This window comes from Mauremys reevesii, linkage group 13 (genome assembly GCF_016161935.1).
Source record: "Mauremys reevesii isolate NIE-2019 linkage group 13, ASM1616193v1, whole genome shotgun sequence".
In the NCBI taxonomy this organism is placed as follows: Eukaryota; Metazoa; Chordata; order Testudines; family Geoemydidae; genus Mauremys; species Mauremys reevesii.
Genome location: NC_052635.1, coordinates 15,457,312 through 15,477,349, shown reverse-complemented (window position 1 = coordinate 15,477,349; position 20,038 = coordinate 15,457,312). Strand labels below are relative to the sequence as shown.

Sequence of the window (20,038 nt, the reverse complement as noted above, 5' to 3'; positions counted from 1 at the left end):
ATGGTTATCCCTGATATCGGATGTTTGGCATGAATTGTATTTCCATTCATTGCTGTCAATGTAGATAGTCGCTAAGTTAAAAACGCTGGGCTGTACATGGCATGAGCGCAAACAGGAGCTCTCTGCATTTATTGCTGATGGTTTGTCACCCTCCTAGGTTATTTTGTAAATTTCAGGCAGAGTCACATGTTATTGGAAGGCTATAAAAATAGTTTAAACTAAAAGCAATTTTGATGAAAGAATGTTATCCATTACTTCTAGTATCTCTTGCCTTTAACTCCTAGGGAAATTCTGCACCCAGGGGCGGCTCTAGCAATTTCGCCGCCCCAAGCACGGCGGCACACCGCGTGGGGGGGGCGCTCTGGCGGTCTCCGGTCCCGCGGCTCTGGTGGACCTCCTGCAGACGTACCTGCGGAGGGTCCGCTGGTCCCGCGGCTCTGGCGGACCTCCTGCAGACGTGCCTGGGGAAGGTCCACTGGAGCCGCCTGCTGCCCTTCCGCTGACCAGCGGAACACCCCTCGCGGCATGCTGCCCCAAGCACGCGCTTGGCGTGCTGGGGCCGGGAGCCGGCCCTGTCTGCACCGCTGCACAATGCAAAATTTGCACAGAATTAATGTTCTGAGCAGAATTTCATGTTTTCCCCACAGAAATGGGGCTCCATTAGGGGCTGCTGGACTTGCAGAGCCCAGTTCTCCAGCCCACAGTGAGTGGAGCGCCCAGCCTGATGGAGATGGAGGCTCTGCACACTCTGGCACCCAGCTTGATCCCCATTCACCCAGGGACCGGAGAGGGCCTGGGAGACCTGGCTCTGGCAAAGGTTGAAGAAGGGCTGGGCTGCACCGTGTCCCCTGATGGGACAGTAAAGAAGGTGGGGAGAGTAAAGATTCTGGAGGTGGGTGGTGCATGTTTCTGGGCCAGGGGTGACCTGTGTCTGGGCCCTGCGAAGAGGGGTACAAGTATCTGGGGTGGGAGGTGCCCCACAGCTGGACTCTGGGGGGAGGGTTTGTGGGTGTCTGGGCTGGGGGGTGCCCTGCACCTGTGATCTGGGGGTGGGGGATGTGGATATCTGGGGTCTGGGGAACCTCATGTAGCCCCCTCCAGCATCCCCCAGTTGGAACTGGTTGTTGTAGGGGATTTCTTTCACTCTCTGCTCCTCGGGGAATCTTTGCTTCAATGTTGTTTTTTTTTGTTGACATACTTGTTGACAGGTATTTTGAAATAAATTAGCAAAATAATTGAAACTGGAGTGATTATATTGTGTTATTCTGACAAATAACATATGCAGACGTTTTAATTTTTTGGTACAAAATTCCCCCAGGAGTAGCATTGGTCAGCTTGTCTGGAAGGCTTGACCCAAAAACCATAATTATTTGGGTGCTGTCATTTCTGGGTGGTCAGCTTGAGACACTTTAAAGAAGCATGATTCTCAGTAACAAATCAGCACCCAACCTATGCAAATCAGAGCTCATTTACATTCAATTATTTTTGGCTGGCATTTTCCAAAGGGCCTGAGGGAGTTAGGCACCCAAATCCCATTGAAATTCTGTGGGATTTCATCTTCAGGTCTGGATTTTTAAAGGACTTTAGGTATCTAGTGGGATTTTCAAAAGCATCTAAACACTTAAAAATCATCTTTTGCAATGAGAGTTAGTTTGGAGGTCCATTGGAATATTCCACTAGCTGCCTAAATACCTTTAAAAATGTGTCCCTTAGGCCCTTTGGACATCCCAGCCTTAAAACTGTAGCTTGAAATAGCCATTAGAGCAAAATAAACACCATGTGGGAGGCACAAAGAACAATGCAACATCCAAAGGCACTTAACGGATCTTTGTAACTTTGAAAAATCTCACCCTATTTTGATTAAAAGAATACTATCCATTTCTTCTGTCACCTGTCTTGCTTGAGGAATGCCTTTGTTTTATGTCACATGTACTAACACTGAGCTAATTGTTGGTATTAAATAAATAAGAAGAAGATTTCACTATTATCATCATGGTCATCAACATTTTTTCAATAGAGCCATGAAATTGGCCTCCCCCCCCGCTGCTGTAGTGGATCCGGATGGCATCAGAACAGCATACTGGCAATTTTGCCACATGGAGAATGCCATGTTGTTCTCAAAATGGCATCCTCTGCACAGCATGACCTCACACGCACCGTATGTGAGAGGTCTTACTGCATGGAGGACGCCTTTTGAAGATCTGCATGTCTCTCTCCCTCCTGACTGGGGTAATTCCAGGCTGCATAGTCCCCTGCCTGCACTATGTTACTCCCAGACTGCCTTAATACATCGGCATGTGGGTTTGGCTTTCCATTCCAAGGCTATGAACTGCTGTAATTGAGAGTAGTTATAAGTCACCATGAGGCAAGCACAGTTAAAGCATTTCAGAGAAAACCTCTTCAACACAAGAAAAGAACCTACGAGCATGCTAATAAGGTTAGCGGAGATCACCCCAACTCCCACCTTGGGATCTGGTTCATGTGAGTCCTTCCAACCCATCCCTAAGGAGCGGGTCCCTCACGGGACAGAAGGTCCTGTACATTCGCTGGATCAGAAATAAGGCCCCATGTCAGTTTAAACTCAGGCTAGTTCTCCAGAAGTCCTTCCTTTGTCTGTTGACCTCAGGAGAATCCAGTTTGAGCCAGTATATGAGACCCTGTCCAGGTGTGGGTACCTCTCTGGAGATGTTACAGAGCGAGTGAATTTGCCTAAACTCCCCCACTCACCTTTTCTTAGTTCCTGGAGGGCCGTAGTCACCCGTCTCAATGGAATTACACACAGTCACTGGTTTACAGTGATACATAAACTTATCTCAGTAAGATCTCCCAATGATATGGTAGCTACTTCCCAGATATGTCACACCAAATGTTTATATAGCACCTTGCCTGTTGGGGTTCTGGCCATGACTGGGAGTCGTATACACTGCAACAGCAATACAATAACAGTAATAATATAATGCGGTGCCTCACAGTGTAAATTGCAAGACTGAGGCCCAGATGTCTGAAATTATGTGTAAGGGGACTGTTGGCCCCTTACTAAAATTCAGTGGGTTTTTTTGGCTGGCCAGCTCCCACTACCAAAAGGAAGGGGAAGGGTCGATGGGAAATCAGGACTCTGTGACTGACTGTCCCCAGGAACAATGCTTCACTTCAGCCTGACTGATAGGGCGGGCAGGCTAATGAGAGAGTCAGGAGGCCAGGCGGGTCCCATAGACCGTGTGAGCTGGAATTGCCTAGGTCAGACAGAGTGGGGCCGAGCTAAGGAGAGAGCAGGGGCCCGAGCTGAGCTGGGGAGCAGAGCTGTGCCAGCCAGAGAGAATCAGTGATACAATCCAGGAAGCAGGTCAGTGCTGGGAACAGAGTCACAGAAGCAGCCCAGAGAGCAGACCTGTGCTGGGAGCAGAGCTGCAGCAAGCAGGGCCAGAGAAGCAGCCCAGGGAGCTGGAGGCAGAGCAGCAGCCATGCTGAGGCAGGGTGGAGCTGGAGCCGGGGCTGAGGCTGAAGCATTCCAGAGCTCGGTGCAGTGAGCAGCTGAGAAGAGCGAGGGGCCCATTGCAGGGAGACACCCCCAGCCGAGAGGCCTTGCAGGCCAGACTTGGAGGGGGATCATAACCCTGACGGGACAGGGGCGATGCTGGGAAGAAGGATCCTGACACCCAGAGCCCAAAGGTGTGTGGCCACTGCCAGAGCAAGAGTCCGACCTGCAGCCTCCCTGCAGCACATCCAGGGCCTAGACAGGAGGCCTGGGACGTGTGAGGAGCAGACTGAACTTCCCTTACATTCCAGAGATGCTGGTTGTGATGTCCCTGTGCCACAGAGCGCACCCCGGAGTGGGGACACTCAAGCCCCTGTCTTAAGTGACCCCAGCAGGGTTGGGGGTTGAGCCCCTTGGGAATCCTGGGCCCAGCCTTGTTGGGGTTACGAGGACTCTGCCACATGGGAGATTGGAAGGGGAGTCTCGAGGTCAGGCATGACACTGGGTAAAGGAAGTGGGAGCGAGGACTCAGATCCTTTCGCTAGCCCATTTAACCGGGGTAGTGTATAAGCCAGGAAAGTTCCCCACAGTAGCGGGACCATTCCCCTGCTTACATATGCAGGAGTAGCTGTTCTCAGCATTGCAATGCCTAACTTAATTTACAGCTTAACTCACATTTTTAGAAAGGATTTTGGCACCTAGGAGCCAAAATCCCACTGATAGTTGATGGGCCCTTGACTCAGAAGTGCCTAAATCCCTTTTAAAAATGAGATTTAGGCTCCTAAATCATTTAGTTGTTGCAATGCTGAGTGAAACAACACCTAAATACCTTCAAAAATCTTCACCTAAGTTTGGTCTTTTTATTTTATTGTAATTATTTTATTTTATTTTAATTATTTTATTTTATTATTTATTTTATCAGTAAAATATCTGAAGGTATATTCATATTTTCATGTGTCCCATCCAAATACTTTCAAAGGCTGCCATTGACTTCCATGGGATTTGGATGAATCCCTGTCTTCATAGGAAAGTTTTGTGCCTGGGCCGATAAAGTCCCATAAAAATTCAGCCAAGCCGTTTGCAGACCGCAGAGAAATAGACTGTCCCTCTTCTGTAGGGAGATGTAATTTTAGATCTTCATTACCATGCTGTTTTCCATCAGCCATGTCTCCTTAACTTTGACCTCACAAACTCCATGAGATACACTTTGCACTATAATCCCATGTGCTGTGCATGCTTCATGGAAAGGTCTTCAGAGACCAAGGCTCAAACAGTCGACAAGGCACATAAAAGGTCTCTGCCTATGTTCAAACATCTGGCTCTTGGACTGAATTGAAGAGACACAGCTCTGCTCCCCAGGTAGGTGGGAAAGCAATTTTGTTGCTTTTTCAAATGGGTAAAAGCTTCTCAGTTCTGACTCTATTATTGAGACAATGAGTTTCACGGCTACCACAATTCAGGGCAACAACATTTCTGGGAGGGATAGAAAACTTCATGTTTCAGGGATGAAGGCAATCTCTAACTATAGAGACCACTAAGGAGGCAGATTATCTGACATCTGCTTCATGCAGAAAGCATCTTGTGCTGGCCTCTGTCAGAGACAGGATACTGGGCTATCTGAACCTCAGATCTGACCGACCTGGCAATCCCAATGTTTCTAATAGAAATCAGTTAGCATGATTCTCCTCTCGCTCGCAGCAGCAGAAATCGGGGCAGCTTCACACATATCCGATCAGTATCTAGCCACAACTGGGTGGAAGAACAGGAGGCTTGGATGGCTTAAATGGCTGGGTATGTGTTACAAGAATCAGTCAAAAGGAGTACTTGTGGCACTTTAGAAACTAACAAATTTATTTGAGCATAAGCTTTCGTAGGCTACCGCCCATTTCTTCGGATGCTGTAGCCCACGAAAGCTTATGCTCAAATAAATGTGTTAGTCTCTAAGGTGCCACGAGTACTCCTGTTCTTTTTGCGGATACAGACTAACATGGCTGCTACTCTGAAAAGAATCAATCAGTGATTCAAGTGCAGGCCATGTCAATCTAGTCACCTAACTCTGTTATCATCCCTCAGGATTTGGTGGCCATTGTGAGTTAGAGTGCACTTGATACTATTAAAGTGCAATATCAGATGGCTCAGATGTATCAACACTTACAACCAGGTGTTGTGCTTATTAGGAGACCAGGACCACACATGGCAGTTAATGCTGGCTGGTGCAAACTCAAAATCTGTGGAACTGATGGCATGGGACATGTGCTTATGAATTACTTTCTTGATGAAAAAAATCATTTCAGAATTTTTATTTCTGAAAAGGATCATTCAACAAGTTGCTTGGAAAAGTTTGCAGCACTTGGCGCTTGTTTATGTTTGAACAATGTTGCACCTCGCCAATCCTTATGAAAGCGGGGCGAATGGCCATCCCAGGGTCTTACAGACCAGTGACACTGTTCAATACCAGCACACTAATTAAATCAATAATGAGAGAGAAAGAGAGAGTTCTAGAACACTGGGAAGAATGGCACTTGATAGGAAGAAGTATGTATGGCTTCTATAACATTGTAATGCACCTCAACACTTAGCAGAGTGTGTATGTGTGTAAGAAAGAGAGAGAGAGAGTCAAGCAAGAGGTGGATGACAGGAGTACATCACATGTATTTGGATTGCCAAAACAAACTTGATAAAGCCACTCACCAGAAGCTGTGAAGGAAGTTACATAGCACGTTGGTTAGTGTTCTGCTATGGATCGAAATGGCAAAAGGTTAGCAGGTTATATTTAATAGTGTTTTGCACCCATATAAATGAGAAGGGGAAACAGCCCCACTGATTCCAGTGGAGTTACTCCTGATGTATGCGAGGAGGTTTGAGAGAAGAGCGAGCCCCATTAAAGAGAGCAAAGCCTGCAGCAAGGATTTTCAGAGATGAAGCACCCAATTCCTGGCCGATTGCTTTGAAAATCCCAGTCAAAGTGGTGTTATTTGCAGAATGTTCTTGTCTTTAAGACAAGGGCACTGAGGAGACAAAGGTAACAAATGATCTTGTCAATCGGATTTGATTGTCAAGGAAATGTAAATTCTGGGAAATGAACTCTGGATTTGCTTTTTCCATTTAATATTTTGTTGGGTGTGGGGGTGTGGAGGGGAAGCAACCTACAGAGAAAAAATAATTTTTTTTAGCATTGATGTCAGTCCCACCAGGTTTCAGAGTGGCAGTGTCACCGGGTCATTCCAGAGTAACTCTTGAGTCCTCAGCATGGGGCAAGGCGTTATTCCATTGATATCAGTTGAAAAGAGAAGCAAATCTGCTGTGCTAAAGAAAAGATCATCTCTTTAAAAAGAACTCAGTGTTGCTCAATGGCACGGGAAATTCCAGGCATGAAATCTCCTGTATCTCTCTCTCTCTCTCTCTCTCTCTATCTATCTATCCGGCGATCACTATAAGTCTAACATACACTACACGTCTGTGGCTGAACAATACAGTCCCTTCGTGCCATCTTCTTTCTCCAGATACGCATAATCTCAGCTCTTTATCAATGCTTAGAAGAGGCAGACATTTACTATGAGACAGGAAACACTGATTGGTCCCTGTTAAAACAGCATAGGGAAAGACCATTCTGAGCATCATTGGAACCTATTCTCTGCCTATTTTTAGCTTAATTGGCAAAAACTGCTCTTTCTATTACTTGCCTGGAACCTTTGAAGACCCACCACCTTCATTGTGGCTGCAGGGGTGAAAATGATTGGCCCTGTAAGTAGTCCTTGATAAGCAAACCTTCTTATCCCCACCTCCCCAGCCTGAATATGGGAGATTTTACCGCACTCTGTGGAAGATACGATGGTGGGGAAGTTGGAACCTTTTGCGATGATGAGGTTGAGGGTGGAATTTGGAGAAGCAGGGGCTGGGAGGCTTGTCTCCCCACCAGCAGAGAGTTAAGCATATGGCGTATTATCTGTGGTGCACAGTGGTCCTGCCAGCAGTGACTTGTGGAGAAGTAGATGGCATGAACTGCCAGGTCAGGACAGGTTTTAGTTTCCTTGCTATGCAGGTTGTGCATCAGAAATATGCTGTGTGCAGCAACCTGAACGGACACACAATGGAGGCTGAGGTTTCCAAAGCCATCTAAGGAACTGGGGGCCCCAATTCCTATTCAAATGGATGGCAATGAGGCATCTGCCTCTCTTAGGCAGCTTTGAAAATCCCAGATGCAGAGTTTTTGTGCTTCAATTACACTAGCCATGCAGTGAGGACCACCAAGAGACCCAGCTGGCCTCATGTTAGGCCTGCCAGTGCTCTTGCTTCATGCCTTTCTGTAACTGAGGGGCAGAGACAAGCCCTCTGAGGAAGCTCAGTCAATAAAGGGTTGAGTGGTAAGAAGATAGGTGGCTGAGTGAGAATGGGTCTTTGGAAACCTCTCATTCAATTCCTTCCTCCGTCACAGGCACCTTGGTCAAGTCACTTAGTCAGCCTCTGCCTGGGTTCCTTATCTGTAAAGTGGGGTAACAGCATTTCCATTTATGAAAGGGATTTTGGGGGGGATAAATGTATTACAGGTTGTTAGATGCTGTTGTGATGGGAGTAATGTAGGTGCATTAGATATATAAGAAATGCTATTTTTAGACTCATGCAGTCATGAATTAAGTTTCAGAGGTGTAGCGATGTTAGTCTGGATCTGTAAAAAAGCAACAAAGAGTTCTGTGGCACCTTATAGACTAACAGATGTATTGTAGCATAAGCTTTCATGGGTTAATACCCACTTTGTCAGACACATGCATCAGAAGAAAAAGTGGCTCTGCTATTTGCACCCAATTTTTCTGTCAGGCACTTCAGTGTAAATCCAGAATAACTCAATTGGCTTTGAAAGAAGAGATAAGGCCAACTTTTGGGGCAAATTCTTCTCTCAGAAACCCTAGTATAAATCCAGAGTCAGAGCCAATTAACAATAACTCGAGTTCTTCTTACCCTCAGATCTCACAGCACTTTAGGTTGAAGTTTAGTATCATTACCTCCATTTTACAGGTGGGTAAACTGAGGTACAGAAGGGGGATGGGACTTCCTCTAGATAGCCCAACAGGCCATTACCAGAGCTGGGGATAAAACCCAGTAGAGAACTTTGTTCACTTGTGCACACTATCATCTGGCTTAATTCCAAGATAGGACTCTGGCCTTTTGGGCCCAATTCTGTTCTCACTTAACCCCGTGTCAATCCAGAGTGACTCAGTGGAATTCTTCTGGCCCAACTGAGAACAGAGTCTGTCCCCCAGCATTAAGATATGGAGATACTAGGACCAGCAGTGGAGGTTCCCAGCCCCTCTGTGATAATTCCCTTTCTCCTTTCCCCCTGTCAGGTTCCAAGCATGGGCAGTGGAAACAGCACCACGGTGACAGAGTTCGTCCTTCTGGGCTTCACATCAAGCCCAGACCTGCGAGCTCTGCTCTTCGCACTTTTCTCAGTCAGCTATGTCACCATCCTGCTGGGGAACGCCGGCCTTCTGCTGGTCATCCACCTCGATGCTTGCCTGCACACCCCCATGTACCTCTTCCTCAGGCACCTGTCCTTCGTGGACCTCTGCTACTCCTCTGCCATCATCCCCAAGGCTCTGAACAGCTTTGTGATGGGAGATGGGACCATCTCCTTCCTGGGGTGTGCCGTGCAGTTCTGTGTCTTCGGCGGCATGCTGACCACCGAGTGCTGTCTGCTGGCCGTCATGGCCTATGACCGCTTTGTGGCCATCTGCAAGCCGCTGCTCTACACGGTCGCCATGTCCGATGGGGTTTGCACCTGGCTCCTGGCCTGCTCCTATGCCAGCGGCTTCCTGAACTCCTTAATCCAAACTGGCTACACATTCAGCTTGCCCTTCTGCGGGGCCAACCAGGTCGACCATTTCTTCTGTGACATCACACCCCTGGTGAAGCTCTCCTGCACCGAGACCCGTAGCAACAAGACCATCATCCTGGCCTCGGCCTGCGTCATCGGTGTCAGCAGCTTCCTGACCACGCTGATCTCCTACCTGTACATCTTCATGGCCATCCTCAGGATCCCCTCCCCTCAGGGCAGGCGCAAGACCTTCTCCACCTGCACCTCTCACCTCACAGCCGTCTCCATCTTCTTTGGGACTCTGATCTTCATGTACTTGCGGCCCAAGCCAAGATATTCTGCTCAGCAGGACAAAGCTGTCTCTGTGCTGTACACCATAGTGATTCCCATGGTGAACCCCATGATCTACAGCCTGAGAAATAAGGATGTTAAAGAGGCATTGAGGAGAAGGCTTCCTGTCACAGTCAGTGGTTGGCGTCTTCCCACCTTTCCCTCCTCCAAAGAATCTGGCCTAAGCAGAGTTTTCTATAACACATAGAGGGAGAAGAGCCAAAGACCAGATGACATTCACAAGGGGCTTTGCTAATAATGATCTATCAAAGGTGGGCAACAATTTTCAATGGACCCAAGGGAGTTAGGTGCTCAAATCCATTCATATGCAATGAGAGTGGAATGCCTTTCTCTCTTAGTATTCTTTCAAAATCCCTGGCCAAGATAACACAGTGATGGGCAACAAAATAAAAACACGTTGGATAAATAAACAAACGAACAGATTTGTAATGATTAGATAGATAGATAGATAGATAGATAGATAGATAGATATCAGAGGGGTGTCCGTGTTAGTCTGATCTGTAAAAGCAGCAAAACAACTGTAAAAGAGGGACCGGACATCAATCCATGCTCTCCAAATCTTTCTGAACAAGTATCTCATATTTCAAACTTGTAAGTAACAGCCAGGCAAGGCGTGTTAGTTTTATCTTTGTTTTCTCAACTTGGAAATGTTCCTTTTGCTAGAGGGTTTACCTCTGTTTGCTGTAACTTTGAACCTAAGGCTAGAGGGGGTTCCTCTGGGATCTTTAAATCTGATTACCCTGTAAAGTTATTTTTCATTCTGATTTTACAGAGATGATATTTACCTTTTCTTTAATTAAAATTATTCTTTTAAGAACCTGATTGATTTTTTTCATTGTTTTAAGATCCAAGGGTTTTGGATCTGTGTTCACCTGAGGGTATACTCTCAAGGCTACACAGGAAAAGGGGTGTAAGGGCTTGGGTGGGGGTCTGGGAGGGGAGGAATTAGTCTCAAATCTGCCCAGGAAAATGGGGGTTAGAGACTTGGGAAATATTTGGGGAAAGGCAGAATTCCAAGTGGCCCTTCCCTAAGATTTGGAACACACTTGATGGTGGCAGCTTAATGATGACCTAAGCTGGTAAATAAGCTTAGGGGGCTTTCATGCAGGTCCCCACATCTGTACGCTAGAGTTCAGAGTGGGGAGGGAACCTTGACAGGGAGTCATTTAGGGATTTGGGGCAAAAATCTGTCTGGGGATTGGTCCTGCTTGGAGCAGGGGGTTGGACTAGATGACCTCATGAGGTCCCTTCCAACCCTGAGATTCTATGATAATCTAACAAATAGTGAACAGAAGTAGGAGAGGAAAAACATTCCAATTTGTATCTACTTCAAGGCAGAGATTAAATTACTGACCCATGGGGGTATCCTGAATGTAGTACAGAAAGTCAGCGTGACCAACATTTTCCAAAGTGGCTCTTGATTTTGGCTCCCTTGATTTGTCACCACTCAGCTCAGACACCTTGGTCCTGAGATGTCAGAGGAAATGAGCAACTGCAGGTGCTATCGTCCATCCGTCTCTCCCTCTCTGTCTCAGATGATGAGCTCTCCAGGTTGGCTTTCCTTTGGAGAAACCAGCTACACAGATTCAAAGTTTCGCTTTTTTATTTACACTATCGCCTGGAACAGAGGTGCTCAGAAAGATTACACAGGCAATCCTTGGTATTTAGAAATCTGAGCCCCCAAACCAACACCTGATTCCCATGCAGTATCTTTGCCCAAGAATTGCCTTTAGATAAAGAACAATTTTTCTTTCTATTTTAAGAGCTCCCTTCAAAATAATATTATATTAAATTAACAATAGAGCATTTCTTCAAAGACTGAAAAGAGCTTTCACACTAAGAAAAAAAGTAAGAGCGCCACCTATTGACTCCTGCCATAACAACATTTGTTTGGGGGGGAATGTATTTTGTTAAGAAAATCAATTAATGTAAATGTGAAGCAGAATATATTCAGGTTATCAGATTGGATGGAATAAACTTTTAAAAGGTGCCTTGAATTATACATACTTTTTATTTTATTGTTTTTAAATTCTTTTTCTTCAGAATAATTTGTTAAAAGTATTCTTAGAATAATCAGTAATAAATTACTTCCATAGAAAAGTAATGATTAATATGTAATCATTTAATAATAATAATAATTATTATTATTATCATCATCATCATCATGCAAATGTCTACAAAACAAAGGCTGAAGGGACCTATTATTGCTCTCTCTAAATACATCAGAGGGATAAACACCAGAGAGGGAGAGAAGTTATTTAAGGGTCAAAATTGGCACAAGAACAATTGGATATAAACTGGCCATTAATAATGCACATTGGAAAAAATAACCCCAACTATACATACAACATGATGGGGGCTAATTTAGCTACAACGAGTCAGGAAAAAGATCTTGGAGTTATCGTGGATAGTTCTCTGAAGATGTCCACGCAGTGTGCAGAGGCGGTCAAAAAAGCAAACAGGATGTTAGGAATCATTAAAAAGGGGATAGAGAATAAGACTGAGAATATTCTCTATCTATATTGCCCTTATATAAATCGATGGTACGCCCACATCTCGAATACTGTGTACAGATGTGGTCTCCTCACCTCAAAAAAGATATTCTAGCACTAGAAAAGGTTCAGAAAAGAGCAACTAAAATGATTAGGGGTTTAGAGAGGGTCCCATACGAGGAAAGATTAAAGAGGCTAGGACTCTTCAGTTTGGAAAAGAGAAGACTAAGGGGGGACATGATAGAGGTATATAAAATCATGAGTGATGTTGAGAAAGTGGATAAGGAAAAGTTATTTACTTATTCCCATAATACAAGAACTAGGGGTCACCAAATGAAATTAATAGGCAGCAGGTTTAAAACAAATAAAAGGAAGTTCTTCACGCAGCGCAGTCAACTTGTGGAACTCCTTACCTGAGGAGGTTGTGAAGGCTAGGACTATAACAATGTTTAAAAGGGGACTGGATAAATTCATGGTGGCTAAGTCCATAAATGGCTATTAGCCAGGATGGGTAAGAATGGTGTCCCTAGCCTCTGTTCGTCAGAGGATGGAGATGGATGGCAGGAGAGAGATCACTTGATCATTGCCTGTTAGGTTCACTCCCTCAGGGGCACCTGGCATTGGCCACTGTCGGTAGACAGATAATGGGCTAGATGGTCCTTTGGTCTGACCCGGTACCGCCTTTCTTATGTTCTTATGTTCTTAAGTTTAGGCTTCAAATTAGATGAAGGTTTCTAACCATGAGAGGAGTGAAGTTCTGGAACAGCCTTCCATGGGGAGCTGTGGAGACAAAAAACCTAACTTGCTTTATGACTGATCTTGATAAATTTATGAAGGGGGTGGTAAAATGAGACTACCTACAATGACATATGGAAGGGGTAACCAAAATTACTGACCCTCTTGAGCCTCACATGACCATCTTCAGAAGTTCCAGAGCTGGGACACACCCGCTGGGACTCAGATATTCAGTCCATGGGAGGTACCTGCCAGTGTGAAGAGGGGGTCTTGGGGCGCATCTGCCACGACTCAGGGTTTCAACAGGAGTGGGGCTGAAGCCCTGAGTCCCGGCAGATGAGCCCCAAGACCCCCTCTCCACAGTGGGCAGAAGCCCCTAGCTCATGACCCTGCTGCAAGGCAGAGATCCCAAGCTCACCCCAGCAGTCTGGCAGGTAGAGAAAGGGGTGGGGAGGCGAATGGCTCCACGAGCCACACTTTACCTGTAAAATAGCCGCATGCAGCTCACTAGTCACAGTTTGGCCTCACCTGACATATGACCCATCCATGACTGGTATTAGCAAATATCCTCAACAGCCAGAGATGGGACACTATGTGGGGTGGGCTCCATTTCACACAGAAATATGGAAAGGGGCTTTTCATGGAACATTTCCGTTTTCTGCACTGAGAAACCAAATACCCCAAAATGGAAACATTTGGAGTCAGACATCCTTCTGCAGCACCTCACAGGAGCTTCTCCAACTTCTCACAGTCTAACTGAGAGTGTTAACCCCGGGGATCTGTCTCTTTCTGTCTGACCTTGGGAAGATCTGCTTTGTTTACTGGAGCAGGGACTTGGACCTGATTGTCCTAACTGCTAAAGGACTGCCCTAACATCCGGGCTGCAGAGTCATTCTCCTTCTTTTCTGGCCCAAAGAATTAAGTATTTCATGCAAAGTGGGTTGTTCTCTTCTCAGATCAGAAGATGGCCCAATTCTGCAGGCTTTTTAGAAGATAAAATCCCCTTGATCTCAGATGAGATTTAGGTGGACTATGGGTCGCTGTATCAGACTCACTGTGATCATCCATTTACCATGGAAATACCAGATGTTAATTATTGAATATCATTCTTGGGTAAATATGGTTAATAAGTCTCATAATGTACAATTTTTTAAAATAAATATCAAATTATAAATGGCTATGAATTCTATTTTCAGAATGTGAATGACAGCCTCTCTTCATTGCTGTGTGGCAAAACCGAAACACTTTCTTTCTTTCTTTCTTTCTTTCTTTCTTTCTTTCTTTCTTTCTTTCTTTCTTTCTTTCTTTCTCACCACTCCTGCAAAATATTTACAGCCCTAGAGTGGAACTCCTCCTCTTATACAGGGACAGATTTTAAGGGTATTTTACATTCCAATGGGAGCTGAATATCTTTAAAATCTGTCCTTACTCATTTGAGTAGTCTTACTGAGCCAGATTTATTTAGACACCTAGTGGGATTCTCAACAGAATCTTGGTACCTAACACTCATTGTAATCATTGGGTGTTAGGTGCCTATGGCATCCAACTGCCAATGTTGGGGCCTAAATCCCATCCAGTGGTATTCACAAAATCCCTGCTCGGCTGCTACTGAATCTGGTAGCTGCCTGAACTAACTGGTCACCTAAGTTTTTGCAGTAAAAGCTCCCTGGTTGCCTATGTTTCTGCCTCTCGGCATGTGCACTACCGCTTCCCTCTGGACATCCAGACACTGAAGCCCCAGAGTGATTCATGAACCAGGGGAATAGGGGTCTAAACCACCTGGCCTGGTCTTCACTTTCACTATTGTGCATTCAGTCTATGTCCATGAGATAGAGAGATAGATAGATAGAGAGATAGATAGATAGATAGATAGATAGATAGATAGATAGATAGATAGATAGATAGATAAAGCCTCAGATGGAGCATTATGTGCAGTTCTAAGTGCCACATTTCAGGAAGGAGGTGGACAAATTAGAGAAAGTCCAGAGGAGAGCAACAGAAAAAAATTAAAGGTCTAGAAAATATGGCCTATGAGGGAAGATTGAAAAAAAAATGGGTTTGTTTAGTCTAGAGAAGACTGAGGAGTGGGGGTGGGCATGATAACTCTTTTCAAGTATGTAGAAGGTTGTTACAAGGAAGAGAGAGAAAAACACTATTTTCATTAACCTCTGATGATAGGACAAGCAGCAACGGGCTTAAAAGGGAGGTTTAGGTTGGACATTAGGAAAAACAAACTTCCTGTCAGGGTATTTAAGCACTGGAACAAATTGCCTAGGGAGGTGGTGGAATCTCTATCACTGGAGATTTTAAAGAACAGGCTAGACAAACATCTGTCAGGAATAGTCTAGCTATTAAATAGTCCTGCCTTGAGTGCAGGGAACTGAACTGGATGACCTACTGATGTCCCTTCCAGTCCTATATTCTACAATTCTATAATAGATGCTTTACCAGATGAAGAGACTCCAGTGTGCAAAATTATTTTTCTGCTTCTGTATGTTCTACAGGAGGTACGCTGTGGTTGTGTAACTTGAACAGAGTGGGACAGAAAGAACCAGAATTGTATAAACCAGCAAATGTCTACTGAAGTCAATGACTCAATGGAGGTATGATGATCTACACCAGTGTGATAGCTGGCCCCACTGACTGCAACAGGGTTGAAATGATTTACACCAGCTTGGTATCTGGCCCCATTGACTTCAGTGGAGCCATGTCTGCTTCACACCAACTGGGGTTTCAATGAGTTGAGTTCAATGGATCTTTGGCAATTGACACTAGCTGGGGATCTGGGCTTTTGAAGTTGAACTGGGCCTCTTAAGGAGAGACATTTTGTTGATTTTCTCACTTAAGCATCATAATCTATTCTATCCAACTTGATTTGATGCAGTTCTGCTGAGGTGCTTTCCAAAATCCCTCTTTAGGTGCCTAAATATCTTTGAAAATATGTCCCTAAGTGACTTGGGAGCCTAAGTTCCATAGTTTATTTCTCTGAGACTTTTACATTAGCATCCATAGAAAGGAGTACATGCAGTCTGACAATGTTCAGAGGAAAAGATAAACAACCATGCAAAGTAGAATTGCGAAGCTGGTTTTCATCATGTAGGGTTGACTGTCAGCTGCCCCTACCAGTGCATCTCCAGGGTTCAAAGTTATTGTATTAGCAATGACTATAGATTCCACTTATATTCAGATTCCCATTTTACCAGCCGCTGCACAGACATGCAACCAGAGAAAGTTTGTGCTCCCAAAAAACTCACCATGTAACCAGACAGAGCTGGAGAATGGAATTGTCAATAGCCACATTTTACAGATGGGGACTTGAGAAACAGATTAAGGTTGGGTCTTTCAAAGCTGCCTAAGCATTTTGGATACTAAAATCCTAATAAAGTCAATGAGAATTGGGCATCCAAATCCATCAGCATTTCAGCCTCAGCAGATTGCCCAGAGTCACAGAAGGAGCTAGAAATAGATTTCAGATTTCCCAAGTTATAGTCCAGCATCTTCACCACAAAACTATCCATCCCCACAATTGAGAGAGCTCCTCTTCCAAGGAACATAGAGATGAGCCTCCGATTCATCACCCTTACATTTTGTCTGGGATTTTCAAAGGAGTCAAAGGGAGTTAGATGTTCAACTGAGTGCCTAATTCCCTTAGGCCATTGAAAATCCCTGCCTTTGCCCATAATATTCACCAGCTGAGACCATTGTTCCATGGAAGAGCCTTGTTGGAATTCTGTTGTCTTTGGCACCCATTGTCATCCATCCCAAATATTTGTTCACTCTTCAATAGCCTTGATCCTTCAGGGAGCTGAGTGGAAAAAGCCTTTCTTTGTTAGTTGTTTTCTCAGGGCCCCTTTCACCTCCTTGTTCCTCAGGCTGTAGATGAAAGGGTTCAGCATGGGGATGACAATGGTGTAGAACACAGAGACCACTTTGCTTTGACCTGGGGAGGATATGGCCCCGGGCTGGGCATACATAAAGAAGATTGTTCCATAGAACAAGCTTACAGTTACCAGGTGGGTGGCACAAGTGGAGAAGGCTCTGTGTCTTCCCTCAGCGGAGGGTATCCTCATGACAGTGGTGATGATGAAACCATAGGAAATAAGGATGACCAGGCCAGTGCTCACTATGATGAACCCGCACACGGCCAACATCGCCATTTCACTGGCAAAGGTGTCAGAGCAGGAGGCTTTCATCACTGCGGGGACATCACAGAAGAAGTGATCGATTTCCCCTGGCCCGCAGAAGGACAAGGTGAATGTAAAGCTTGTCTGGATGCTGCAGTTCAGGAAACCTGAGAGATAGGAGCCTGCCACCAGGCAAACACAAGTCCTCTTAGACATTGTGACTGGATAGCGCAGCGGGTTGCAGATGGCGGCAAAGCGGTCATAAGCCATCACGGCCAGGATGAATGTCTCGGTGGTCCCAAAGAGAGAGAAAAAGAACATTTGGGCAGCACAGCCATTGTAGGAGATGGCTCTGTGCCCTGTTGAGAAGCACAGCAGGGCTTTGGGGGCAATGACGGAGGAGTAGCAGAGGTCCAGGAAGGACAGGTTCTTCAGGAAGAAGTACATGGGGGTGTGGAGCCTGGAGTCAGTGCTGATGATGGTGATCATGCCGACATTCCCCACCAGGGTGACAGTGTACAGAACCAGGAAGAGGACAGAGAGGAAGGCTTGCAGTTCGGGATGACCTCCGAACCCCATCAAGGTGAACTCAGCCACCGTTGTGTGGTTTTCCATGGCACCTTTTGTATATGGAGGAAAGAAGAAATAACTTGTGGAGAATGTTGTTTCCTGAATGAGCTCCAATCACCATGTTGGTATACACTAGCTGTCAGCAGACACATGCAGTGGACCGATCCATTGCAACTCTCGGCATGGGACAGAGAAGACAATACATAAGAATCATGCTTTCTTGCATCAGGTGTCATACTTCCTTATCATGAGCAAACATCCAAACATATAGTGTATCATTGTAGAAATAGACTGGTCCTGAAAGTTGAAAGAAGGTAGAGAATTACTGAGAGAACTTCAACAAGCCGGGAAAACTGTCATAAAAACGTAGATCTAAATAAATATATTACATTAAAATAGCTAGAAAAAAAGAGAAAGGAGAGGAAATAGAGAAAGAGATTAGAAAGGGAAAACAGAGGGAAAAGATCGATCGATCGATCGATCGATAGGTAGATAGATAGATAGATAGTAGGGCTACTGATTAATCACAGTTAACTCACGCTATTAACTAAAAAAAAAATCATGATTTAAAAAATTAATCATGATTAATTGCAGTTTTAATCGCACTGATAAACAATAGAATACCAATTGAAATTTATTAAATATTTTAGATGTTCTTCAACATTTTCAAATATATTGATTTCCATTACAACACAGAATACAACGTGTACAGCGCTCACTTTATATTGTTATTTTTATTACAATATTTGCACTGTAAATATGATAAACAAAAGAAACAGTATTTTTCAATTCACCTCATACAATACCATAATGTAATCATTTTATCATGAAAGTGCACCTTACAAATGTAGGTTTTTTTAGTTATGTAACTGCACTCAAAAATAAAAACAATGTAAAACTTTAGCGCCTAAGCTTCCACTCAGTCCTACTTCTTGTTCAGCCAATCACTAAGACAAACAAGTTTGCTTACATTTACAGGAGATAATGCTGCCGGCTTCTTATTTACAATGTCACCTGAAAGTGAGAACAGGCATTCACATGGCACTTTTGTAGCCAGCATTGCAAGGTATTTATGTGCCAGATATGCTAAACATTCATATGCCTCTTCATGCTTCAGCCACCATTCCAGAGGACATGCTTCCATGCTGGTGACAAAAAAATGTGCTAATTAAATTTGTGACTGAACTCCTAGGGGGCCAATAGTATGTCTCCTGCTCTGTTTTACCCATTTTTTGCCATATATTTCATATTATAGCAGTCTTGGATGATGACCCAGCATGTTGTTCGTTTTAAGAATGCTTTCACTGCAGATTCGACAAAACGGAAAAAAGGTACCAATGTGAGATTTCTAAAGATACATACAGCACTCAACCCAAGGTTTAAGAATCCAAAGTGCCTTGCAAAATTTGAGAGGGATGAGGTGTGGAGCATGCTTTCAGAAGTCTTAAAAGAGCAACACTCCAATGTGGAAACTACAGAACCTGAACCACCAAAAAAGAAAATCGACCTTCTGTTGGAGGCATCTGACTCAGATGATGAAAGTGAACATACATCGGTCTGCACTGCTTTAGATCATTATCAAGCAGAACTCCTCATTAGCATGGACGCATGTCCTCTGGAATGGTGGTTGGAGCATGAAGGGACATATGAATCTCTAAGGCTATGGCTACACTTAAACTTCAAAGCGCTGCCGCGGCAGCGCTGGCCGCGGCAGCGCTTTGAAGCGCTAAGTGTAGTCAAAGCGCCAGCGCTGGGAGAAAACTCTCCCAGCGCTGTCCGTACTCCAGCTCCCGGTGGGGAATAACGGACAGCGCTGGGAGCGCGGCTCCCAGCGCTGGGGCTTTGATTACACTGGCGCTTTGTAGCGCCGCAATTTGCAGCGCTGCAGAGGGTGTGTTTTCACACCCTGCTGCAGCGCTGCAAATTTGTAAGTGTAGCCAAGCCCTAACACATCTGGCACGTAAATATCTTGAGACACTAGCTACAAATAGTGCCATGTGAACACCTGTTCTCACTTTCAGGTGACATTGTAAATAAGAAGCGGGCAGCGTTATCTCCTTTAAATGTAAATAAATTGTTTGTCTGAGTGACTGAACAAGAAGTAGGACTGAGTGAACTTGTAGGCTTCTAAAGTTTTACTTTGTTTTATGTTTGAATAAAGTTATTTTTTGTACATAATCCCACATTTTCAAGCTCAACTTTCATGATAAATTGTATTACAGTACTTGTATGAGGTGAACTGAAAAATACTATTTCTTTTTTTAATAGTACAAATATTTGTAATAAAAATAAATATAAAGTGAGAACTGTACACTTTGTATTTTGTGTTGTAATTGAAATCAATATATGTGAAAATGTGGAAAACAGAAAATATTTAAACAAATGGTATTCCATAATTGTTTAACAGTGTAATTTTCATGTGATTAATCATGATTTATGCTTTTAATTGTGCAATTAATCAGGTTTAATTTTTTTAATC

At 44.5% G+C, this 20,038-nt stretch overlaps 1 protein-coding gene across 1 annotated transcript; it reads left to right on the top strand.

Annotated features, from left to right (window-relative positions):
- The first annotated feature begins 8,826 nt into the window (after positions 1 to 8,826).
- Positions 8,827 to 17,576, top strand: LOC120380101 (olfactory receptor 1020-like). Its single transcript, XM_039497597.1, has 2 exons — positions 8,827 to 9,737; positions 17,522 to 17,576. Exons 1-2 carry the CDS (start codon positions 8,827 to 8,829, stop codon positions 17,574 to 17,576), a joined length of 966 nt encoding a protein of 321 aa, XP_039353531.1.
- The last annotated feature ends 2,462 nt before the right edge of the window (positions 17,577 to 20,038 follow it).